The sequence below is a fragment of the Eutrigla gurnardus genome (assembly GCF_963514095.1).
Source record: "Eutrigla gurnardus genome assembly, chromosome: 22".
Classification (NCBI taxonomy): domain Eukaryota; kingdom Metazoa; phylum Chordata; class Actinopteri; order Perciformes; family Triglidae; genus Eutrigla; species Eutrigla gurnardus.
In genome coordinates, this window is record NC_139933.1 from 20029081 (window position 1) to 20055793 (window position 26713).

Consider the following 26713-nt stretch of genomic DNA (forward strand, 5'->3'; position numbering starts at 1 on the left):
GACACGAGTGACTGGAACCATGAAGAAACGAAAGGTTCCTGTTGCTTTCCCATACTGACTTGATGTCCATTCTCCACTCAGGCAGGTCTGTGGTCAGCATCTTCTACCAATTAGAGTGATTCAACAATAACGTTTTAGAAAATAATTATTACTCAAAAATGTTTATTACCTTTCGGTAATATTTGAATAACATGGGTAGATTTTATTTTAACCCACACGCCCGCAAATGAATGGAATATCGTAATTTTTTTTTTTTTTTTTTTTTTTACTCCTAACATTTATTTCGGATCAGCCTGCGTGGCCCTTGGCCAGCAGCATTTAGAATCACTTTAACTTTCAGTGTAGAAAGCATATTGCAGACCAAGGCTTGTTTTCCATCACAGACCAACAAAATCATTGCAAACACACACAAACAGCATGTGTATAATTCGTGTTTTCCCTTTAAGTGTCCATATAATGATCATTATTAGGGCCCGAACGCTGACAACATTGGTCCTGGCAAGGCCCTATTGTAATTGTATCGTTTCTTATTATTCTTAGGCAGATTGAACGTGCCTTTTGGACGCCTCAGCATAAAAAAAACTCATCAAAATTGGTGTGTGCCTAGAGAAAAATGGAAATTTAGATATTTTGGAGGTTGTGTATTCGGCCATAAAAAGTGGCTCGCCAGCACCATCGAGCGCCAGCATTTCCCAGCCCCGCCACCGTAACTCCGATTGATATGACATTTTGCACACATGTACAGATGAGTGTCCTCCACAAAAAAGCCTCTTGGAGTACTAAAGTCCATCTAGAAACATTTTTCGCCATCTTGGATTTTATGAAAAACGTGTTTTTGCTAAGTTCTCCAACACCGTTTGGGATCATGTTTTGACATCCTACAGGGAACATAGTGTGCAAGTTTCATCAAAATCAACCAATTTGGGGTGCTACAAGAGATTCCCAAAAATTGGCAATTTTTTTTTTTTTTACATTTCTGGCCAATTTCAGGGATTGTGCATTATCAAGTTTGGACTACATCTAATTCATATCAAAGTTGGTTATCTGGTTCGAAAGGCCTCAAGGATAAAAAGTTATCAAAATCTGACCAGAATAACAAAGGGCGCGCCAGGGTGATGCCATGACCGCGCTACCATTTTGAACCTTCGCCAACTTCAGTGTTTCTTCTGTGATCTGCTCCAAATAATTCATACTTGATAAGAGTCCCACCCTGAACATGTCTGCACTGCAATATTGACTTACAGTCAGAGCGCCACCTACTGGCGACACTGTTAAACCCGTAGTTTTATTGCTTTGTGAGGAATTGTTGCTGTAATATGTGTGAAGAATGATTAAGCTAGCTACTAACAGCACGAGGTGTATGTGACCTGTGTGTCTTCATACTGAACTCCTCTTTCATATTTTGAGCGGGAACAGACTCCACAGATCTATTGACACACTGGTTGTGTATTTGTCCCATTTTGCAGGTATTTTACTGTTGAATATGAAATATTGTTATGTGTTATAAATATGTGAATGCTCTGATTTAATGCCAGACTAATGTGAGGTAATTTGAGCTGTTTCTAAATGTTGTCAATACAAATAATAGCATTTATTGATTGACTGTTACTCACTATTGCAGACCATTAAGATCTTTTGTGTTTTTATATTTTATTTTCAAGTGTGTTTTTCTAAGAAAATTTTACCACTATACCACTATGTTGTGGTTCGAGCGAGAACAGACTCCACAGATCTATTGACACACTGGTTGTGTATTTGACCCATGTTGCAGAAATAAACCAGTCCAGTGCTCCATCCAACCTGTCTCCTTGAAGTCCATACAAATAGCAGCAGAGCAATATAACCAAGGTCACACAAGCCCACTCTCTTAATTGAAATGGAAGACCCTGAAAAATCCGATAAAGAACAGACTAATACGGCCGGGAATCCCGGCCCAGCTCACAATACTGACGTTAAAGAAAAAAAAGGACCGCTAAACTGTCTTTAAAGGGTATGGAAAAGTTCATTGAAATAGTTCAAAAAAAGGAAAAAAACTATGTTAACTAAAGCAAACAATTTGAAAAAAAACATATTGAGAATATCATGCAAACAAATGACAAAGTGTTTGAAATAGTAAAATAAAATATTTCTGTGATGAAGCTGAGGAAATGCACAGTTGGTTGATATGCCACTTCCTGAATATGAGAATAAAAGACTGGTTTAAAGCAAAGATGGACTCAAATAATCAGTTTATGTGTAATGTGAAACAATGGCTGTGTGATCATGACAAACAGATTGGTGATGATAATCTTGATTGTGATGTTAACCCTGAAGACAGTGTTTCAAATGTTTTAGTGAAACACAAAAATCAAAGCTTCATCTACTAGATCAAATGATTCAAGTACTTCCTCAACTTGTCGTAAAGCTCAAGCAGAAAAGGCTGCATTACTTCAGCATGCTATTGCTCTTGAGGCTAAACATGCATTGGAGATTGAAGAGGCAAAATAATACTTAGTTACTTGCTTATATGGGCTTTACTTCCTATAGCTGGTATGTAACGCACACACAAAGAGAGACATCACTAATTTATGTCTCAAGGCATCATCAGACAGCTAAGCTTAATTTACAGCTAGGCCTCTTCTCATCTTCCTCCTTTCCTTACACCTTCGCTCATGCAACATCTGGGTATAGTTAAATCCCAACTAGAATGTGTTGTTGTTCAAATGACCGTTGAACTGCCGTTGAATACTACATATGCCCCCCTTCGAGACCCAATTAGTCTTGAAAAAAAACACTTGTCAACACATTTACCCAAATTTAACATCGTTCAGCTTGGTAGCAGTGCTTGTCTGTTTTCAGAGTCCTATTTTGAACTTCAATTTGAGGTCAGTTAATTAAATAATTTCCTATTAAGGTCCTATATCACCTTATTTTAGACTATTTTGAGACTAGGTAAGCTAATCGCTTATTCTACTAAGGTCGAATTCGGCTTACCTTAGCCTCACCTGCAGGACTCCCTCCAGGTACACTCCTTTCCAGCAAACCCTGAAAAGTACACCTCATTCTAAAAAATTCCCACATATGGCTTCTTAGGTGTAACTGTAAAGGAGCCCCACAAGTCAGCTTTCACTTCCCATTTCAAAAACCACCCTTCCTAAAGAGCAGCAAAAAGAAATAGGAAATCTCACTAATCAACTGGCCAATTGGCCATTGAACCCAAAACTTTCACAAGTCCTAATTTCCCAATATTAAAAAGGTAAACACCACTATGCGGGGGTATAAAAAGTAAAGATTAATTGAAATGTTATATCATTAGGGTATTGCTCCTTCCTTAGTACGTTTGCATATATCACAGGATTACAAAACATCCATGACATCAGTATCATAGGTTACAACAAAACACAACAAATTCCACATTATACTGCATGCATATACATCTATATGAGAACATAGGTGTGTATCTAAATCTATATGTCATCCGTTCCCTGAACTCTCGCTCTCCAGCAGTGTTTCTCTCTCGCAGTCCTGTCCTGTTCCAGGGCCCAAGACCCCTATTCCTCGTCCATGCTTGAGTTAATCTCTCCACTGTCCTCCTGCGAAGAGAGAAAACACCAACCAGTATCTTTGTGGACAAAAAAACATTCTGCTTATACATTGTCTAAGAAACATCCACTAATATTGCTGTTTGTTTAAGATCAGGTGTATCCAAAGTCTGACTCCAGGATCAGAAACAGCACACTTACCGCTCTAAAATAATCACCCATTTATTTCTGTTTTTATTTGGCACGCAGGTGTGTCTGCTCATAGACCCCTGTCATGTCATACAAATCATATAGCAGTCTAAAATGAACGATTAATAGCAGAAATTCAACACAATTCGCTTTAACAACATACATTTCCAAATTTCAGTTTTATTTCTTGCATTCAATTTATCATTTTGTATTTCTATTATCTTTTCCATTCCCCGCTTTGTCTATACTGATACCCATTTAAAGTTTGGACACCTCTACTCCAGGCAACGCTACTGCTTTCTATTTGTTGTTTACGATAACAACTGTTGTTTCGTCTCATTGGCCAGCAATCGCTTCACCTTCTATAACCTTCCTCATCCTCTCTGTCTCTCCTTGCTCACTACCCTCTCCTCTTCTAACTTACCTTTTTCCTTCCTGTCCTCCTCTAACTTACCTGTCGCGTCATTCCCCCCATTACCATGACTATCCATGACCTGGTCGATCCTTTCTTCTGGATCTTGATTCTGGAAATCCTCTTGAGCTTCTTCTCCGGCATCTTCCTTTGGTGCTTCTGTGGCTTCAACATCTTGGTCCTCAGAAGGTAGAATTTCTCCTCCTGGCGCCTTGACACAGTGTGATAGGTTATACCCTTTGGTCTGGACTACTGTTCCTGTGCTACGACTGACTTCAAATGGTCCTTCTCTGCGCTCATTGACCCATTTCCTTCTAAACACCTTCACAAACACCTTGTCTCAGGATTTGATCCTGTCTCTTTTCGTTTCTCTTTAAGCCTCTCCCTTGCTTTTGCCTGTCGGAGACATACGTGAATATACTCCAATGTAGATTAGTCAAATATTTGACGTACACCTCCATTGGACCCTTTCCGCTTGTGTGCAAACAAGATAGGCATCTGTCTGCCTTTCGCCAATTCATGAGGCTTCATATGCAAATCTCGAAGTTCCTTGAACGACACATCATCTACGCGAGCTGACGCGAATCTACCCAATTTAGACTTTTTAGACAATTTAGGTTTTTAGGTAGACATCTCCTAAACGTTGTTTGATTCCCAATTTCTGTAGAATGAATTCTATCATTTTATCCACAACCTTTTTTCCCATTATCTGAGGATAAAAACTTGGCAACAGACTGAGCATCCTTCCACTTGGTAGGATAGGCCTCAGACCATCGCAGAAATCTGTCCATAACAACTAGCATGTATCTCTTACCATCAATTGGTCTCATATTAACAATGTCCATGACTAACTCACACATGGGACCTTTCGGAGTTGGAATGTAACTAGGAGACTTGGATAGTCTCTTAGTCTAGGCAAAGTCAAGACACATTTACCATGATTCAGAAGATTTCTCAGACTATGAGTAAGGATTGTCACAGGATAATCCATCGTTACAGCTGATGCCTATTCGTACATCAAATATACTCCCACCATTGCTCTATGACACAGTGGTAACCCCAGTTCCACTTCTGCAGTGGAATAGTAGGCAATGGGTTGAGTACTCATTCATACCTGTTAGCTGACAAAAAACTGCACATGCAAATTTACGCCCAGTAGCACAATTTATTTAATGAATTAAATAATATTTAATTAATTTTTGATTAATTGTTTTGAATGCGGGGGGGGGGGGGGGGGTAGCTGCACAGTGGTGCAGTGGGTAGCACTCTCGCCTCACAGCAAGAGGGTCCCGTGTTCGATTCCCAGGTCGGGCCCGGGTTCTTTCTGTGTGGAGTTTGCATGTTCTCCTTGTGTATGCGTGGGTTCTCTCTGGGTTCTCCGGCTTCCTCCCACCGTCCAAAGACATGCAGGATGGGGATAGGTTGATTGATGACTCTAAATTGGCCGTAGGTGTGAATGTGAGCGTGAATGGTTGTCTGTCTCTACATGTTGGCCCTGCGATGGACTGGCGACCTGTCCAGGGTGTACCCCGCCTTCGACCAATGACAGTTGGGATCGACTCCAGCCCCCTGCGACTCTGAATACGGATAAGGGATAGAAGATGGATGGATGGATGTATGTTTTGAATGCCAAGTGGCCATCGAGTGTCCCAGTGAGATAACAGTGCTGCTTTTCATTCCCTGTGTCTTAGATCATAGCCCTTAAAGGTCCTGCTAGCTTAGCATTGATTCTTGTGTCAGTTGTACCATCTGTGGTTGTCCCAGTCCTTGGGCGGAGATCATCATCTTTATGAACCTATGATTTTTCCATTCCCAAATGGCAGGGTTTCCTTTCATTGGAACAAAGGTGGCATCTTCTGATTCTACCATCATTGCTCCTAGGTGTTTCTGTTCATAATATTTGGCTCTCATCAGCATCACATATGGGATGCCCCCTCAATGTAATATTCTTTGCCAAGATCCTCATCCTTGTTTATTTTCATAGCTGCTCCTTGTGGTCCCCAGAGTATGCAACTAGATCTGAGCAGAACTTGTTTTGGTTGTCGACGCAACCATTGATCTGAACCCCGATTGGGCTGCGCACTTGAAGTACTTGAGTGTGCAATGATGTGGGTATTCAGGAAGCTGAACATCCGGTATTTTTGCCAAAAGAAACTTCTCCCACAATCTTGCTGGCTCCATCATCCATCAATCGTTGTCATGAGTAGTTGGTGGCTAACATGATATAAGACGTCAATCAGACAGCCGCTGATTTACAGCCTATCATGCAGTTCAATCTCCCTAAAGCATCTCTTCACAAGAGTACAATAGGAGTGTGTTCTGACACCAGTCAGTTTGATAGCAGAGCTCAATCGGTTTCGTGGAGGGGACCAACCGTCCCCCCCCTTTTTTTTGCATCTCCTGCTCCGCCTTGTATGTGGACACCAGCACCTGTATTGTTTCAAATACTTTTGGGTTCAAGGTTCTATCCACCAGCCAGGGTTGATACATTTCTGGTCAGTGCTTATGCCATTTCTTTGATACTTCTGCAATCCCCTTAATGAGGGGTTGCTTTTCTACACCACAGGGGTAGTTGCATTTGAAGTTCCAGAGCACATCTTTGGCATTGTTAAATTATATCATTTCACTTGCTTGTTTGTTGAACTTAAATTAATCAAATAAAATACAGTTTACCTTATCTAAGGAAATCACCTAAATCAAATCAAATTGATTAGAGATGTGTTTACAGAACACTGTGTCACCGCAGTCACTTTTTGAAGAAGAGTGGAGTAAATTTGCCAACCTCAGAGAAAACCCGAAACAAATTGGGCTACAACACAGAGTATTGAAACCAAGTATAGTATTGTCTCCAGACACAATTAGTTTCGTAAAGTTGTAACTTGTAACTCGAATGTCTGTGAGGATACAATGAAAATAGACACAAAGTCTGCAAGTTCCCACTGAGAACCAACAAACTGTCTCTAACATCTCCTTATTGTCTGCCCCATGGCGTTGTCTCATTCTACACTTATAAACCAATTCAGATCAGAATCAGAATCAGAAAAACGTTATTGTCCCCTGCAAAAAGCAGTGGAAATTCGTCTTTGACGTGTTCACAGATGTGCATAGAAAAAACAAACACAAGTTAAAAACATAGTTAAACATAAAAACAGCAACACAATAAAATAAATACAAATAAATAGAGTGCAATACGTACAATGAGCACATTAAAATGATTTTTTAGTGCATTGTTGATGATGGTGATAGCGGATGTGATGAATGATTTTTTCACTAAGTTTGTCCTTGCTAGTGGGACCCTGTAGCGTCGGCCCAAAGGAAGGAGTTGGAATGAGTTGTGGAGTGGATGTGAAGGGTCATGTATGATTGAGGTGGCTTTACGTCTGACTGCCTGTGTGTGGAGGTCTGAGAGGGAGGACTGTTTGGTGCCTGTTATTTTACTTCCGTGTTTGATGATGCATGACAGTTTGGATTTGTCTCTGATGGAAAGAAAGGTGTACCAGGATGAGATGTTGTAAGTGAGGACTGACTCGATGGGGTTGACCTGTAGTTCAGTGAGGCAGTCTGATAAGGTGTTCGTGTTGACTGTGTTAAAAGCAGAGGAAAAGTCCAGAAATAAAATCCTGGAACATGAGTGAGTGTGGTCCATATTTTTTGGTAACAGTGTCCAAGAGTGTCAGGCAGGCATCTTCAACCCTCGCTTTGCTTTATAGGCAAACTGGAGTGGATCCAGTTTGTCTGTGACTGAGGAGGTCAGCAGGTCACATACCAACCGTTCCATGCACTTGCACAGAACAGATGTCAAAGCCATTGGTCTGTAGTCTTTGGGGGCCATAGCTTTTGTGGTCTTGGGAATTGGAATGATGGTGGATTCTTTCCATGCATGAGGAACAAAACCTGAGTCCAAAAGCAGCTGGAAGAGCTAAGTCATGACATCCCCGAGTTGAGTGGCACATTCCTTGAGAACTCGACCATGTAGTTTGTCTGGGCCTGATGATTTCTGTGGGTTCACTCTGGACAGAATGTGGACCACTTTATTTTTCTCTATTGTAACTAATGTGTATGAGGGGCTGGGAGTGCTGGGAGTGCTGGGGGTCTTATCTCTCAATGGGTGTGGTGAATTATCAAACCTGCTGTAGAATGTGTTAAGCTGCTCTGCAAAGGAGGTGGGATCAGTGCATTTAATTTGGGCAGGCGTCTGCTCTCTGCCCATCATGGTATTGAGCCCTTGCCAGGCCTCCCTGACATTCCCTGTTGTGAATTTCCTCTCCACTTTATTTTTAGAGTGAATTTTTGCCAGCCTTGATTTCTGTCTGAACTCTTTCTCTAGCTCAAAAACTTTCTGTCTGTCACCACTCAAAAATGCAAGTTTCTTTTTATTTAGGCACATTTTCAGGTCTTTTGTAACCCAGGGTTTGTTGTTGGGGTACAGTCTAACCTGCTTAAATGGAATGACAGAGTTAGTGCAAAAAGTCAGATAGGAGGAGATTGAGTCAGTTACCAGGTTCAGATCAGAGTCGTCGTTTTTGAAAAACACATCCCAGTCAGTCAGTTCCAAGCAGCCCCTGAGTGTTTCAGTTGAGTCATTGTCCCATGTTTGAATGATTTTGGTCTGGATTTTGTCTGTTTTCAGTTTTTGTCTGTTTCGTGGGAGTAAGAGAATGACATTGTGGTCTCAACGACCAAGGGGTGGGTGGGCCTTAGAAATATATGCACCAGGTATGTTCCCATAGCAGAGTTCAAGCATTCTGTCCAGTCTCGTGGGGGATGTCACGTATTGTTCATGGTGGTGACGTCACATCTGTTGAAGTCCCCCAACAGAAACACAGGCTGCTTGCCGGTCCAGGTGACAGCTCTGTGATAGAAGTCTGCTATTCGGTCTGCCGCAAGGTTGTCCAGGAACATACGCCAGTATCACCGTCATCTGTGTGAACTCCCAGGGCAAATACTGTGGTCTGAAGGACACAGTTAGGAGCTCGTAGTGTCTGCAGCTCTCACTCTCTCTCACTGTGTAGTTTGTGGCCCACTTGGTGTTGACAGCTAGGCAGAGCCCGCCCCCAATAGCCTTCCTGGTTTTCAGCGTATCCCTGTCAAGCCGTATGATGTTAAATCCATCAATGTGTAAATCAATGTCTTCTGACAGCCACGATTCTGTGAAACAGAAGAGGCTTGTTTGTCTGTAGTCCGAGTCACAGTGGATGAGTGCAGAAAGTTCGGTTAGTTTATTGTTCAGCGACCGGACATTTGACAGTGTGATTGCAGTTAATGGAAGCCTGTGACCGCGTCTCCGTAGGCGGTTTCTGATCCCCCCTCTGGACCCTCTTTTCCTTCGGATCCGCTTGTTATAATGTTCCCGCAGTAGATGGTGAGGGACATCCACAAGAAGGGAAGTCAGCCGCGGGTTCGCATTAGCGCCGGCCTGCCTCAGCTCCAGCAGTCTGCACCGTGAATACACACACCGCTCTGGGCGAATTGCAGGCTGATCTCCCTGTCTTAAACATCCAAAAGCAGGACACATGAGGAAGATCAGGATCGCGCAAGTTTAAGAGTACACATTCTTATCTTGCTCATGACATGTCAAAACTTACTACAGAACTACATAAAAAGACAAAAAAAAACAAAAAAACTAAACAAAACATAAAGTTACGAGCACACGAGCACACGTCGGGAGTCGCTCAAGCAGCAGCAGCGCCCCCCCTGCTATAGGATTTATTGAAGTCGTGCTAATATCAGCTATTGAATCATCTAACGTTAAATCAGACTATACTCAGATAATGAAATCACTGTTAACAACCAATGATATGCTGTAGTTGGTCAGTTGCCAAGCTTCACTCTATTTATTCGCTATTTAGTATTTCATACGTAACTGAAAAAATACTCTGTCTAATTGTTGTAGCATTGAACGTATGGGAACGCATGAACGTGAGTATTTGCATGTTGTGGTGTGTATTTAAAGAGTTTGTGATGAAATGATACGGAATGACCCTATTACAACTCCAGTGTTTCTTCTCTGATCAGCTCCAAAGTTTCCAACCTTGATTAGTGTCCCACCCTGAACACGTCTGCACTGTTGACTCACAGTCAGAGTGCCACCTACTGGCAACAGGAAATGTCACTGATTTTGTGACTTTTTCCAAGTAAAAGCCACACCTGATTATTTTGGACTAATTCCTCTCATTTCAGCCTGCAAGGAAGACACAGGGGGAGGAGGAGAGATGTCAGGAAGGCATGGACATGTGTGTGAGCTCTGTGACTGAAATGTAGTTTCACTTGTGGCCGCAGCCACTCCACGACTTCACGTGACAGATAGATGGCTTTGAATGTCAATCGCTTGTGTCTAAACTTGCGCCACGAGGACGCAGCCGCAGCACAGGTACGCGGCTGCGACGCTGCCATGTGAACGCAGGCACTCCATGACCGCACGTGAGAGATGGATGCCTTACGTTGTCAATCGCTTGTGTCTCAAAATATCAATAATTCTATTGATATTAATAATGATCTATTAATAACCAAATCTGCTCCAGCTAGTTCCCCAACACTCCACATCTCATGGAACCTCTGGAGGTAATTTACAGTTGTGACAATCTAACGAAGCGGAGTCAGCCAGGTCACTGACCATTATCGGAATTATTCAACGGCATGTGAACAGGGATTTTAGAGGAGACCCCCCGTCGAATATGGGGTCAGTTCAGTCTCATTAATAATGAATGAACAGAGGATTCACACATGTTTTTTGTGATTTATATATAAATGATTCTCTTCTCACAAATACATTTCGTTTTAATTAAATGTAATATAAATCCATAAATATATGAATTAAAAAAATATTTGCAATTTTCATCAAAAATGTATTTGTATTTCGTTACATTTATATATAAACTGTTAAACTTGAATTTACAAGGCGCTTTTCATTTGTGAACTTGTTTGCATTTGTTCGTGAACTGGTCTGTATTTATTTGTGGATTTTTGAGACTCTCCTGATGTGGCTGGATTCACAAATGCATTTTTTTCAACAAGGAACTCTCTGTAGCCAATCAGATGCTTCCCTCGTTTTCAGCCAATCACATGACTGCATTCCCACGAGGGGTACCTCACCATGGCCAGAGCACAGCTTTTTCTCTGCGCATTTTGCGTTGCTTTTCGGTAAAAGAAATAAGAACAAAAAGTATTTTAAAAAGTGATTTTATTCTCTCTCTAGCCAATGTTAGCTTGTTTGTAGCTAGCTAAATCCATTAGCTAGCTAACGTTAGCTAGCTCTTATAGTCAGCACTTTGAAACCAATGTAGTAAACAATTTACCTATTAGTTATTATGGTTTGCTTGTAACTAATTTTTGCATGCATTAACAACAGGTAAGCTTTAGCAAGCAAATGACCGATACACAGTGTTGCCACAGTTACTTTGAAAAAGTAATCTGACTACTGACTACTGAGTACTCCTTTATAAAGTAACTTAGTTAAGTTACTGACTACTTGATTTTAAAAGTAACTAAGTTAGATTACAAGTAACTTAATTAGTTACATTCAACAGCTGCCGACTACCGATTTTGCCAATACTCACTTTATTGACGTGCTTTTTTAACAGTTACATCAACAATGTATCCACTGACATTTTAAGTTGCACTCGAAAACTATGTCCTGAAAGAAAATACATGTTTTTATATTATTTAAAAAAAAATAAACAGTCTTTCTTGACTTCACTTAACTTAAATAATTGTTTGCATATTGTAATGGCAGTAACATCATGAATGAACATTTTATGAATATTGAACCAGCATTAGAGCAGCAAGGAGTGTTTTTTTATGAAACCAAGGATGAGCACAGTCCTCAAGTATGAGCGGCATGATGATGAAGGGAGGGGGCGGGGCCAGCAAGCAGCGAGACCTTTCTCCACTAAACACTCTCAAGAGAGACTCCGCTCGCATTTCAGCACAGACTGAGTTGGCAGGAGCTCCGTGAAATCGAGAATTCGTCTTGTTTATTCACACGCTGCGCATTTTCACCGTCACCGGACGGGACCTGCTCTTTTAATGTGGTTGTGCCATGCTGTGACTCTAAAGGTTTTTTCAAGTTTGACGTTGTATTCTTGAAAGTAGACAACACTTTGTGGTTAGCACAGAGTGCGAACCTTTATGTTTCCATCTTTTGCTGAGATGAAGTCGAAATAATGCTTGTATTTCCTGCTGAAAAATGCGTATCTCTCCTCCTCCATTGTTTACGTTTCTGCCGGTATAGCCGACTACACGTGACCGTCCGTGAAGGTGTCGGCTAACCTACGTCACCCCCCTGAGACGCATGAAGAAAGCAAATCTTTTTTTTTACTGACAAAAATAATAACGCACCGTGTATTTGGATACAGTAACTTTAATCTGACTACTGGTTTGGCAATAGTAGCGCCTAAGACTACTCGTTACTGAAAAAAGTAGTCCGACTACAGTAACGCGTTACTAAGTAGCAGTAGTGGCATCACTGCCGATACGGTTATGTTTTCTGGTGTTAGTAGGATCATATTATGCTAGCTAAGTTAGCTTATGATCGTTGTCTAAAAGCATTATGGCTAACTAGTTAGCTAACGCAAATGCGTATTTCTTGGAAGGATACTACTATTACTTACTATGCCTAACAACCGTAACATTGCTCAACAGCGTTTAGAAGGAAATTCAAAAGAAACTTGACCTATCAGAATGACTACACAGCTTTTTAAGTGAAGTTATTAACAAAGGATATGCTGAAATTGTGCTACCTCATCAATTACAGCGTAATGACAGTAGGGTGTGGTACCTCCCGCATCACGGTGTGTACCACCACCAAAAGAAATCTTTGATAGTAGTTTTTGACTGTGGAGGAGATTTCCAAGGTACATCGCTTAACAGCCAACTACTACAAGGTCCAGATCTCACCAACACTCTGCTTGGAGTTCTTGAAATATTCAGAGAAGAACACGTGGCACTAATGGCAGATATACAAGCAATGTTCCACCAGGTCAGAGTGTCAGAGAAGGACATCGATTTTCTCAGGTTTTTACGGTGGCCTAAAGGAGACTGGACTAAAGATCCAGTAGAATATCGAATGTTTGTACATCTGTTCGGTGCAACCTCATCACCCAGTTGTGCCAATTATACACTGAAGAAAACTGTGGAAGATAACAAGGAGTTATTCCAACCTGTTGTGTTTAATACCGTTCAACATCATTTTTATGTGGATGATGGTTTGAAATGACTCTTCCATCAGAAGAAGAGGCAAAACTAATAGAGATAGACCGATGTGTTTTTTTCAGGGCCGATACCGATACCGATTATTAGTAGTCAAGGAGGCCGATAACCGATATTCGGAGCCGATATTCATTTGCACTAAAAGTGAAAATACTGGTGTCAAAATTTTGAATAATACAAACACCAACACTTAACTTCTTTTAAATGCCTTTAAGCATATGTTTATTAAACAGCTTTTCAGAATTGCAACATGTATAATATAATAATAATAAACATCTGTTTTAAAATTTTAACAAAAAGTGCAGGAAGCTCCCAGGCTCACCAGCATGTCTTAAGGATAAATGAAAACTTAAACAAATAAATATCTCCCTGAAGTTTTATACAGTAAATAAAATGTTCCAAAATTTCAATATAACTGAAATGTTATTTTATCTTTTACTCATCTTTGTTATCTAAGTTCAAACAAAAACAAAAAGTGCAGGGAGTTCCCAGAGTCAGCAGCATGTCTTATAAAGTTAACTGAAATAAATAAATAGAAATAAATAGATAGCTTCCTGAAGTTTTATAAAGTAAATAAAACAAAGTTAAATAGAATTTGCACAGAAATGTGAGTCTGAAATTAATTAATAGTCCCAATTGAGCAGCACCAGATTGTGGTGCAAAAAGCAGAGTTGCTCAGCGTGCTCTCCAGTGAGACGGCTTCTCTTGCTCTCATAAATTGTAGAGACTTCACTGAAGACGCGCTCACTTGGGACTGATGAGGGTGGTGCACAAAGAAATTTTCTTGCGTGTTTCGCAAGTAGCTTGAAGCGCCCTTCGTTCTGTCTCCACCACTGGAGTGGGTCCCCTCTCCGCCTGTTGATCACTGGCTCCTTGAGGTACAGATCTAGCTCATCCTCAACACACTTACTGGCCAGCAAGTCACCAGTGTGGGGTTCCAGCAGAGAACTGAACATCTCATCAACACGGCTGCGGACGAATGTGTGTTCTCTCCGTTGCTTTTTGTGGGTGTTTCTGTCCTCCTCCTCCTCCACACTGGCCTCCTCTGCAGCAGCCTGCTCCTCCATACTGGCTCCTTCTGTGGCAGTGTGCTCCTCTCGAGTGGTCTGTGGTGTGGCAGCATCCTCTTCCTCTTTCAGCCATCCTTTGGCCTTGCTCAATGTCACGGCAGAGGAGAATGCATGACTCTTGTAACGAGGATCTAAGAGACAAGCCAGCACCACAGTTTTTGTGTCTTCAACTTTTGAGAAACGCTTGTCCAGGCTCTCCCTCATGGGTTGCCTGAGTGTTCTGATGCCTTTTGTGGAGGGCCCCTCATCTTCAAGTAGCATCTTCAGCAAAGTCAGGCATGGAATGATGCAGGATGCTGATGAGTTGCTGTGGCTCACCTGAAGTGTCACTTCCTCTATTGGGAGAAGAGTCTCAATTAAATTGGACACAAGGTCCCACTGGTGAGCAGTGGGAGCTGCGAATCCTTCATGTTCACCACAGTAGATGGTAAGCGCACGCTTTTGCTCCAGCATTCTTTGCAGTATGTGGAGCGTTGAGTTCCACCTCGTTGGAACAGCCTGGATTATGCTGTGCTCTGGCAGGCCAAGTTCCCTCTGAATGTCTCGCAAACGCTGTTTGGCCAGAATGGAGTGGTGGAAATGTGTGGCACACTTCTTAAGTATTGCAATGACATCTGTGACGGCTCTTTGACTTGACAGACTGTCATTCACCACAAGCTGCAAGATGTGCGCTGTGCAGCTGAGGTCTGGGAGTTCGGCGAGCCTCATTCCCTTCACAATGTTTGCTCCGCTGTCTCGAAGCACTAATACGGTCTTTACCTATCTTCTAGTCCTCAAGCATACTGAGGAATGTCTCTCTCAGGTATTCCCCAGTGTGGGACCCATGCATCGCTTTTGTATGTAAGAGGACCTGCTTTCTTGTCCATTCTGCATCGATGAAATGGCATGTCAGGCTCATGAGAGACTCTGTCACACCAGACCAGCAGTCTGTGGTGAAGGAGTTTGTTCCTTATCATAGGAACAAACATCTGCCACTAACGTATTGGGCCTCACAGTAACGTTAGTAGTCGTGAGTTGTAGAGTTTCTCATGTGGCTTCCACACAAACACGCACTATTCTCATTGCTACAGTCTGCTGAGCGTCTAGAGCCAGAGGAGAAAGCGGACCGGTGGGCTAACGTTACGCTAAGCTAATTAGCCTTCACCTCCACGTGCTTCGCTGCGATAAAACTGGGCTGAATTGAGTTAATTAGGTTTTTACTCTCCCTCTCACTCACACACACACACACACACACACTTCTACTATCACGTACTATTTCCATATCAATATTATCAGCAACCTTGTTTCAAGTGATTAACCCTCTGAGACCCACATAGAGAACTTTCCGTCTTGTCATACTTTTGTGTTTTGCCCTATAAAATTGTCATTATTTAGAGTGTCATCAAGTTATACACATACCCAGAATCAGCACAACCTCAGCTAACTGTGTGTATCACTCAATAAATACTTATATACACTATAATAGGGGATTTTAGCCCATAAATTAGAAATAAATAAAAAACGCACCTTAAATTTTTACACATTTTATTAAAAAAGCACTGCAAACCATTCTAACGAAAGAAAAGCTCAACATAGAAAGTTGCACACACTTGTTTGGATTATGCTAGAAGTTATTTGAAGCTTCTAGCTGCTTCTGTCTATGAAATATGGATATTCTTTTGAGTAGTGTCCATGGGCGTTTTGTTTTGCCAGCAATGGTCCTTTTCTCTCCCTGCCCTAAATATGTGTGTATATAGTGTACTTCTTCTGTGCCATTTATGTATTTAACTTTCTCTACCACTACAGTAACTTTTTAACGGTCATTTGCTCTGCTCTGAACTCCTCTGTGTCTCCCGTTTGGGCAAACACAACAACTCACGGCCAAGCGTAAATCAGGCTTTCCGATTGGCTGTAAAAGCCGCTACGGGAGCTAATAGGAGTGTCCGAGACATAAACGTAACTCTATACGTCACAAGCAAGATGGCGGATGAGAAGTGATCGACGATATACATAAACAAAATGGAGAAATGCGCCACGGAGACGAGGAGACATCTAGTCACATGTTTTACAACTTTACGCATTCGTTTTGTTGTCAGAAATAAATCGCTCACATGGGCAAGCAGGGTACCGTTATTTAGCCCCGTTTCTCTAGTTTAAGAGGAAAAATAACGCATGTTTCTAGCGCAAACCATTACGGAGTTATGACGCTCTAAAGACAACATGATATTTTGTAGCGTATACGCTACAATGGGTCTCAGTTAACAGACACCTCTGGAGGGACTGCGAGCGAGCAGAGCTGCCGCTTATGTTTGTGTTTTGGGCTCATGGTAACGTTACTAGTAGTTGTGAGTTGTAAAGGACTGGGATGTTTGTTACAATTTCAGGAGAGTCTGCTGCGTTAACTTACCTTCGAAACGTATATCTGCCCTCCGCAGCTTCTCCACTCGGCAAAACTTTTTCTCCTCGCCGCCGCGTGTGTGAGCAGCACTGAGCATGCACAGCTTTCACTGCTGATTGGCTGTTACCCATGCCATGGCTCTGTGTGTAACCAATCAGATGGTGCTGTGGGTGGGACAATGCTGGACACAGAGTAGTGGCTGCAGACAGAGAGGCGCGGCTCCATCAGAGCCAAAATAACCCAGTTTTAAATTGATCTCTTATCGGCCGTCGGATAAAAGAAAAAGGCCGATGCCGATTTGCGTCAAAATGCTGAATATCGGCCCGGCCGATAATCGGTCTATCCCTAAAAACTAATGATACAATACTTGACTGCCATGCTTCAAAGAGGAGGATTTCATTTGTCAAAAAAGAGAGAAAGATTCTGCAGTTCAAGGTACAACGATGCATCAAAGGCAAACACACTGGAAAGCTAGAAATGGCATTATTGCATAATTTTTCAGAAGCAAGTGAATATGGTTACGGTACTGTATCTTACCTAAAACTAACTTTTAAAACAGGAGTACAAGTCTCATTTATGTTGGGGAAGTCAAGAGTTGCCCCAATGAAACAGACAATTATTCTGAGGTTGGAACTCACAGCTGCTGTACTAGCGGTTCGGGTTGACAAAATGCTAAAGAAGGAACTTTCATTTTAGCTGAAGAGATCAGTGTTTTGGACAGACAGCATGACAGTAATCTAATACATCATGAGTGAAACTACAAGATTTCACACTTGGCCATCATAAGGGAAGCGACAAACATTTTACAGTGGAGATATGTTAATTAAAAAAACAACCCCACTGATGATGCCTCCAGAGGAGTGTCTTATGGCGGCTTTTTGTCTTGCAAATGATGGATAAAGGGTCCAGAGTTTCTTCTGAAGTCAGAAGAGGAATTGGCCAAAGATCATCATGGATGATAATCCAATTCCCAGTGATGATCCATATGTAAAAAAGGATGTTTCTGTGAATGCTATTACTGTAAATGATTCAAAGAATGCCACACAACAGTTGTTGAACTACTTTTCAGACTGGAATCGACTACGATTTGCAGTTGCTTTGTTTCTCAAGCTCAATAATACTCTTCTAAAGCTTGCAAGACACAGAAGAGGAATACAAGTCTTTATTGATCAGAGTGACGCAAAGGTTGCATCTTAAAAGGTGAAAATAGAGATGACTTCGCTTAAAGCTGGGCTTGGTGGTCAGTCAGTAATTGTTGAAGACATTTCAAAGGCTGAGGCTGAAGTTATTCGTTTTAGCCAGAGAAAAAGATTCCTAATGGAAGTGTCAAACTTGAAAAAAGGTAAAAGCTGTAAAAGCTAACAGTGACATTTCCAGATTGGACCCAGTGTTGGAGGATGGCGTATTGAAATTAGGAGGCCGACTCAGTAAGGCAGCCATGCCTGATGAGGTTAAACACCCGGTGATTCTAGCAAAGGATCAACTTGTTTCCAAACTCATCCTACAACATGTTCATAAAATCATGGGTCATGCTGGAGGAAACCATATGCTGTCAAAATATTGGATCACCAATGCCAAATCAGCATGCAGAAAAACAATATCAGATTGTTACCACAGAAGAAATGGCACATTTTCTGTTCTCCAAGCTTTCCTTCTAATTTACCATCAGAAAGACAAATTCCAGACTTCCCTCCTTTCACAAATACAGGAGTAGACTACTTTTGACCCATTGAGGTTAAGAGGGGCCGAAGCATGATCAAGTGCTATAGTGTTGTGTTTACTTGCATGGATAGTATAGCCATACACCTGGAAATAGCCTACTCCTCGGATATCAACTTGTGTATTAATGCTGTGCAAAGGTTCATTGTCGTTGAGCCCAAGTAGTCCACATAAGATCTGACAATGGCACAAACGTTGTTGGTGCAGAAAAGGAGCTCAGAGAAGCATAATACAGAAAGAATTGTTATCAGATGGACTAAAATGAAGCTTCAGGGTCTCAACATGGAGGATCATGGGAGCGTCTTATTGGTCTTGTCAAGAAAATGCTCTACTCTGTTCTCCAACAACATGTGGATGATGAGGCTTGCATACTATCATGTGTGAAATTGAAGTAATCTCAGATTTGGTAATCATGGATCCCACTGCACCAAGAGGATCGTGGCTGATGGGGATGGTTTGGTGCTGTAAGTGAGGCTGAAGACCAAAACTGGACAGTTGGACAGACCGATCACCAAGATCTGTCTACTGCAAGAAGCTGCAGAGGGTTCAGATGGCACCTCCGATTAACCAAAAAAATAAAATAAAATGAAGAATTAAATCACTTTAGTATTGGCTCCTTAGAATTTTGTTTTGGTAATTGCTTATCACAATTAAGGGACTGGTGTGTTGGAGCCAATTGGGTCTTTTTTTGGTTTGTGTTTTGAAAGTTAATAAAGATACTTTGGGTATTGGTATATGACATCACAAGGGGGCGGTAACTTGATGGTGATGGGTCACGTCATGCAATTCATTGATAAATAGGTGTGTAGTGGCGCGTGTTTTGTTGGATCGCAGAGAAAACACAGTTCTTAACGTACACACGCAAGCATGCACCTAACCCAAGGCGAAGTATGAATGGACAACACGATCATTAAAAACAAAGGATAGTTTAAGTTATTTTGGAACGATTACTAACACATCAACAAGAAGCCGAAGATAGAAGAAGCAAGCTAAACAAACAAAGGTATGCGTGACACATTCTTACGGTTCAACACACCACCTAACAATCAACATAGGGCTAATTAGTCACTACAGTCACCTTTTGTTGTTGTTATCATATTGTGTGATGAAGTTACTCCCTAAGACTTTCTTTACAAGGAGGCGGCCGCAGCAAAGCCAGCCGACCGCAGGCATCCATGGCCGCATATGAGCTCGGACCTGTCACACCATTTCTAATTATATTGTGATCTGTATTAGATATATCTATTGTTTTGATGGCAATGTTGTTCTCATTTGTATACAGTGACACCAGCTGTTAGCTGCCGCTCTTCTTGTTCCAACTGAGCATCCTTGACCAGATTTTTCTCCCGGTCCGTCCCTCAAAGCAATCCCTAGTATGAGTTCCTCTCCACTGGTGTCTCGAGCTAATATAGACATCCTGGATGAGCTGCAGCTGATCGCAGCCCAGAACCTGGAGAGGCTGGAGGTCAACAAATACTACGAGGTGATCAGGGAGCTGGGTAAAGGCACCTACGGAAAGGTGGACCTGGTGATCCACAAGATTAGAGGTGAGGGGACACATACACAAAACATCCTGCTGCTCTAAATAAGCAAAGAAACCATGCAATTATTTTTCTTCCATGTTGGTCCATTAGGTACAAAAATGGCATTGAAGTTCCTGAAGAAGAAGACAACCAAGCTGAAGTCATTCCTGCGGGAGTACAGCATCTCACTCTACCTGTCTCCCTGTCCTTTCATCATCAACATGTTTGGCATTGCCTTCGAGACAGATGACTACTATGTGTTCGCTCAGGAGTACGCTCTGGCTGGAGATCTCTTTGATATCATTCCTCCACAGGTGCTGCACAGTCATATAGTTTGATTCTGTTTATCATTGTTTTTGTCTCAAAATATGCATAATGACAAGGCAAGGCAAGGCAATTTTATTTGTATAGCACCTTTCATACACAAGGCAGACACAAAGTGCTTCACATCATAACATGTCATCAGTGTTGGTCAAGTTACTCTAAAAAAGTAACTAGTTAAAGTACTAATTACTTCTCCCAGAAAGTAACTAAAGTAGTTACTGAGTTACAAATTCTAAAAGTAACTAGTTACTTTGGAAAGTAACTATTGCGTTACTTTCAAATAATTTTTAAATACTGATGTGTCAAATAATTTGGACCCCATCTCCATCCCTCTTTGACGGAACTTAAAATAAATGTGCGTGTTCAATTATGTATGATAAATCTGTGTATTATAATGAAATGGATACTCAATACATTACAAACAGAAATCCACAGTGCACAAATCTAAACAATTTTAACGTTGCTGTGGGAATGTGAGACTGGCATCCAATCAAATGTGATGGACTATTGTAGATATTATAATTACTATGCTTATAGAGTGGATTGATAAAAATAAGTGTGTCTGATATAGTCGACTACTCGCTCGTACTGCTCAACAACCCAGTATTGCACGCTTGGTGGGCTGCCACTAGAGGATGATTGAAAGGCGCTCTCCTTGCTACAACCACTTCATGGCTGCACCTGATTGGATGAACGCTTTCCCCGGTGGCCTGTCTGCTCCCGGATTTTAAATCCCAACATGGCGGCTCATTTGGAAACTTTTTCTTATTTTACGAAAATAGTTCACCGAAATGTGTTTCTGAAAACATTTTAAGCGAGAAATAAGCTATGCAGTTGCTGAATCTGTCTTTATTTTAGATCGACAACGCTCAGTTTAAAAGATTTTCGCGAGCGTTGGCGAGGTGGCAAGTCGAGCCGGGCGCCTCTGATTTGCTCTGATTCACGTAGCGTAAGCACCCGCCCAACTTCCCCTCTGATTGGCTTACCATAGAATTTTACTCAACCCCAGCCAATCGTCATCACTTTTGATGTGTCTCGTAGTCCCGCCCTCACCAAGGACAAGGAGGAACAAGACATTTCTCGGTCGCTCGGCTCAGAGGTCTGATGTAAAACATCTGTCTTCAATGTAGTAACGCGACACATTTTTTGGCTGTAACGATAGCGGCGTTATAATAATGAGATGAATCAATTAGATTACTCGTTACTGAAAAAAGTAACGGCATTACTAACGCCGCTACTTATAATGCCGTTATTCCCATCACTGCATGTCATACAATAAAGTGAAAAAATAGAAGAATTAAAAGAAAATAAAGGCAAAATTAAAATGCATTACAGAAAGACAAGGAGAATAAAAACATATTCGCAATACAATGGACAATAAAAAACAGTGCAGACGTTAAAAGATTTAGCAGAAAGCTATGGTGAACATAAAAGTTTTCAGTCTACTTTTAAAAGTGGTTGGAGTTGGGGCAAGTCCTACATCTTCAGGAAGTGGTGATGATGTCCGAAGCCTCGCTGCCCGGCTGTACCACGTGATTGCTTCGGGAAGTAGTTCAGATATGGCAGCAAGGTTTTACAGCTATATAGAGCCCTCAGGCTCCATTCAAAATGTGGGTTTGTGAAGGAGAGTTGCGGTCAGTTGAGAGTTTGGATAGTTTGGAGAGTTTGGATACTAGAGTTTGGATAGCGTTTATATAGTTTGGAGATAGTTTGGAGAGTTTAGGGAGAGAGAGAGATTTAGGAGAGTGATGATATTACCATTTGGGGAAAAGTTACACACACAGAATACATTCAAAAAATGTATGATACACATATGTGATAATTTATGTACAGAAATTATTTGGTCATATATTTTTTGTAATTCATAGTCATTCCCAACAGACATAACAAACACAAAAATTCAATGCATCACACATTATGTGGTTCAGATACAGCTGCCTGTGATTATACACTTGGCCAGCAGGTGGTTTCGTGTGCACATGAAGCTTCGAGAAATGAACCCTTTCTCGAACCAGTTGGCTCAAGTGGTTCAATGCCTCATGAGGCTTCATCTTACCCTCACTACTTGCTACATTTTTGAGGTGATAGTAGGCCGATTTTGTTACTGATTTGATGTGACTGTTGAAGTGTAAATCAGAATCCATAATAAGATTTCTGGCTATATTTGAGGTTTTCAGGGACAGAGAGTGAAGGTGTTGAATTCATTTAAACCTTTCTTTTTTAGCACCAAAAACAATTATCTCAGTTTTGTCCTCATTTACTTGTAGGAAGTTTTGGCACATCCAGTCTTTGACTTGCTCAATGCACTGGCACAGAAGATCTATGGGGTGATAGTCGTTTGGTGATAGCGCTACATAGATTTGGGTGTCATCGGCATAGCAATGGTGGTCAATGTTATTATTTTGCATGATTTGTTCTAGTGGGAGCATGTAGATGTTGAATAAAGTCGGCCCCAAGATTGAACCTTGGGGGATTCCACAACTTACATTGGTTGGTTCTGATACAAAGTCGCCAATGGAAAAAAAAGAGTTCCTATCTTGTAGATATGACTTGAACCAGCTTAAAGTGTAAGTTTGGCGGAAATTGAAAATAAAGCTATTTTCTGAATGAAAATAGCTTTATTTTCAATTTCCGCCAAACTTACACTTTAAGACTGTGCCTGAGAGCCCCACCCAGTTTTCCAACCTGTCCAAAAGTATTGAGTGGTCGACAGTGTCAAATGCAGCACTGAGGGCTAATAGCATTAATATTGAAGTTTTGCCAGTCTGTGTTAAGACGGATGTCATTTACAACTTTAATAAGGGCCGTCTCGGTGCTATGAAAAGGTCGAAATCCTGACTGGAAGTTGTTGTGGCAGCCAGTTGAAGCCAGGAAGTAATTTAGTTGTTGGCAACTTTCTCGATTATTTTACTTGTGAAGGGAAGTTATGAAGGGTAGATTTGAAATTGGTCTGTAGTTGTTGATAATAGAGGCATCTAGGCTCTGCTTTTTTTTAAAGAGGTTTAATGACTGCAGTTTTGAAGGCCTTTGGGAAATTGCTTGATTGAATAGTTATTAACTATTTGCAATACGTCTATTGATAGGCATTCAAAAACATTCTTAAAAAAGTTGGTAGGTAAAGCATCAAGGCAGCAGGTGGATGATTTTAAATTTGTCACCGTTTCCACTAGTTTTAGAGTCTATGGCATTAAAGCCTGCCATCATTGCCATGTTAGTTTTGCCTAAACAGGGTGGTGATCCAACTTTTTTGTTTGAGATATTGATGGCGTGTCTGATGCCTTCAATTTTATTAGTATAAAAGAATGCAAACTCATTGCATTTCTGCGTGGAATTTGGTTTAGTTTAGCTGGTATTTGTGTTGGGGGGTTGGTCAGTCTGTCAACAGTTGTAAATAGGGTTTTCGCCTTATAAGTGTTGTTGTTTATGATATTGGAATAATGTTTCTCTAGCACTTTTTAAGGCTAAATTGTAGGCCCGGAGGCTCTCTTTATAGATGTCATGGTGAATATGAAGTTATGTACCCCGCCAGATTCTTTCAGCCTTCCTGCACTCTCTTCCATGAGCTGTTACAACAGCAGCTTTTCTCCAGGGTGCCTTTTGCTTACCAGAAATCATTTTAACCGTAGCAGGTGCAATGACTATGACATTCAGAATTTTGGAATTAAAGTTGTTTACAAGATCATCAGCATGACATGGGTTAGGAGGTGGTAACGAGCAGATGGCGTTTTTAAAGAGTACAATTAGCATGTTGATTGATGTACCGCTTTTTGACATTATTTGATTCTGTTTGTGTGTCAGGAATGAAAGAAATGGTCAGACAGAAGAATCATGCACAAAAACATCAGAAACATTGAAACATTTGTGATAATCAGGTCCAGGGTGTGTCCCTTACAATGAGAAGTCACAAGTTGAGAAAGTTCAAATGTGTCTAGAATAGTAAAAAAGTTATTTTGAAATGGATCAGTATGGAAGCTTAGTGATGCATGTTTCATTGGGGTGTATATACCGTATGTATACCATACCATACTGTCCGTTCCTTCAGGTTGGTCTTCCAGAGGCAGTGGCAAAGCGCTGTGTGCACCAAGTAACCATCGCTCTGGACTACCTGCACTGTAAGAAGCTGGTCCACAGGGACATCAAGCCTGAAAACATCCTCATTTTTGACAGAGAGTGCCGCAAGGTGAAGCTGTCAGATTTCGGCATGACTCGCCGAGCTGGCTCACCTGTGAAAAGAGTGAGTAGCTTTTCTGATTTTAAAATACTGTCTTGTTTCGACTATTGACCATTGTGGACTTTCCCCTGCAGGTGAGCGGCACCATCCCCTACACAGCCCCAGAGCTCTGTGATGTGTCCCGCCATGAGGGCTTCTGCGTGGACTACAGCACTGACGTTTGGGCTTTCGGTGTGCTGCTCTTCTGCATGCTGACTGGCAACTTCCCCTGGGAGAAGGCACTGCCCTCCGACTCATTCTACCAGGAGTTTATCCGCTGGCAGAGGAGGAGGACCAACACGGTGCCTTCCCAGTGGAGGCGCTTCACCGAGCAGGCCCTCCGCATGTTCCGCCGGCTGCTCTCTGTAGAACAGGACTGCCGCTGCTCTGTCAAAGAGGTCTTCAGCTACTTCAGCCACTCCTGGATGCTGGATGCAGAGAACAGCAACAGTGGATGTGTTGGTGAGAGGGTTGGCGGTGAAGGAGGAGGAAGGGTGGACGGCACTATGTCATCATCTTCATCTGGGGAGGAAGACGAGGAGCTGCTGGTGGAGAGGATGAAGCAACAGACTCTGTCGCCTCTCTCTCCCATGTCTCCGGTGGCAACAGAGCGGGGGAGTGGGGGTGGGGCTAAGGCCGCAATGATGGACGCAGGCAGTGGCCACCATTTTGTGTCTGTCTCCACCAACAGCTCTGTGTCATCCACCAACAGTTACGATCGAATGCCACGAGAAAACAGTTCACCAGGTGGCCGCATACTGGTGGCCACGCCGATCGAAATATGTGTGTGAGTGCATCACAACATTAATGTTGTCACACTTTTATATGTCTCATCCAATCACATTGATCTGTATGCATGGAATCACTAACACATATCCTGTTGGAAAGGAAGAGCGCACACTGAAGACGTAACAGAGAGGTTCTGTAGAATGAATGCATTTTTCATCAGATACCCATTTACACTTGATTTCAATTACAATGGGAAAAACTGCTTCCATTAGATATTCTGTCAATAAAATGTATTTCTTAAAGCAATACTTGCAGCAAAAAGCAGACAGACACTGACGTGTCAGAGTAATCTGTATGATTGCTTTCTGAATGAAGCCAAGGGACAAAGGCTTTTTATTTTGTAAGAAGACTCGAACAGTTTCAAGGAAAGACCTTGTGAGAAGGAGCGGACGCTGGTTTTAAACGTATGAAAGTGCATTTATTGTGTGTATTCCTGTGTGTTCCGTGTGTGTTTCAATCCAAAAGAGATGGATTTATTTTGCTTTGATAATTGTATGTATTTAAAATGAAAAAGACTCATCAATCTATTTTTTCTATTGGTTTTTGGAACGCAGCCTTGTTTGTTTTTCGTTTGACTTCACACTGTATTTTGGCGTTCTGGCGTCCATATTTGTATGAATAGTTGTATGTTATCTCTGAGGTTTGACCAAAGGTTTTTGAAAGAATATTTTACACATATTGTCCATAAATCAGTCTACGCTGAGAGATGGCTCTTCAAGTTGAATGAATCAATCAATCATTGTTGACTACTCACTCTAAATTCTGTTAGTAATACTGTTTTCTTTTAAATTATTTATGAATTATTCAGTTTGTTTTTCTTTTAAGCTTTTAAGAAAAGTCTGAAAAGAGACAAATAATCACTTTGTATTTTCAATTCAATCTGATGAAAAAAAGACGTTAGCGAGCCACCTTTCATAAATTGCATGTCGAGCCACTCAAATTTACCTCTAAAAAAAATTAACTGGCTTCAAAAAACAATGAAAAAAAGGATAAAAAGAAACAAATGTGGTGGTGTGGAAGTATTACCATAGCACAATTTCTTGCATTATATCCCTGAGTGAATATTTCTGTCACGATCTCTCAAGACATCCCTGGGCTAAAAAATCAGAACAATACTTAGTTTCTATTCAGTGTGTTGTAATTGTATTGCTATAAATGTCACCACCATCAGGAACAGAGAAAAGCAAAGCATGAGGAAGTTGAGCAAGAAATTTAAACTACAGCTAGCCAATTAAATATGGTCTATTCTGCTTCTAAATTGTCACCTAGTGACATAGTGTGGCATAGATGTTTTTTTATTAACAGAAAACATAATCCATTCCTTTTCTTGACTCAATATTATCCAAACAATAGGAAGAAGACATGGCTTGGA

The 26713-nt window shown here is 41.4% G+C and overlaps 2 protein-coding genes across 3 annotated transcripts; one reads left to right on the forward strand and one right to left on the reverse strand.

The window, feature by feature from the left end:
- On the forward strand, positions 1-26713 carry LOC311008438 (serine/threonine-protein kinase SBK1-like). Of its 2 annotated transcripts, none has more exons than XM_084002130.1 (5): positions 1-92; positions 19778-20042; positions 20130-20332; positions 24385-24576; positions 24648-26713. In XM_084002130.1, exons 2-5 carry the CDS (start codon positions 19871-19873, stop codon positions 25341-25343), a joined length of 1263 nt encoding a protein of 420 aa, XP_083858256.1. In that variant the 5' UTR covers positions 1-92; positions 19778-19870; the 3' UTR covers positions 25344-26713. The 2 variants fall into 2 exon arrangements, with proteins under 2 accessions (XP_083858256.1, XP_083858257.1); XM_084002131.1 differs by having other exon boundaries at positions 18-89; positions 19860-20042.
- On the reverse strand, positions 13591-15130 carry LOC311033074 (zinc finger BED domain-containing protein 4-like). Its single transcript, XM_084040254.1, has 2 exons — positions 13850-15130; positions 13591-13677 (listed from the first exon to the last, which is right to left on the reverse strand). Exon 1 carries the CDS (start codon positions 15105-15107, stop codon positions 13953-13955), a length of 1155 nt encoding a protein of 384 aa, XP_083896380.1. The 5' UTR covers positions 15108-15130; the 3' UTR covers positions 13591-13677; positions 13850-13952.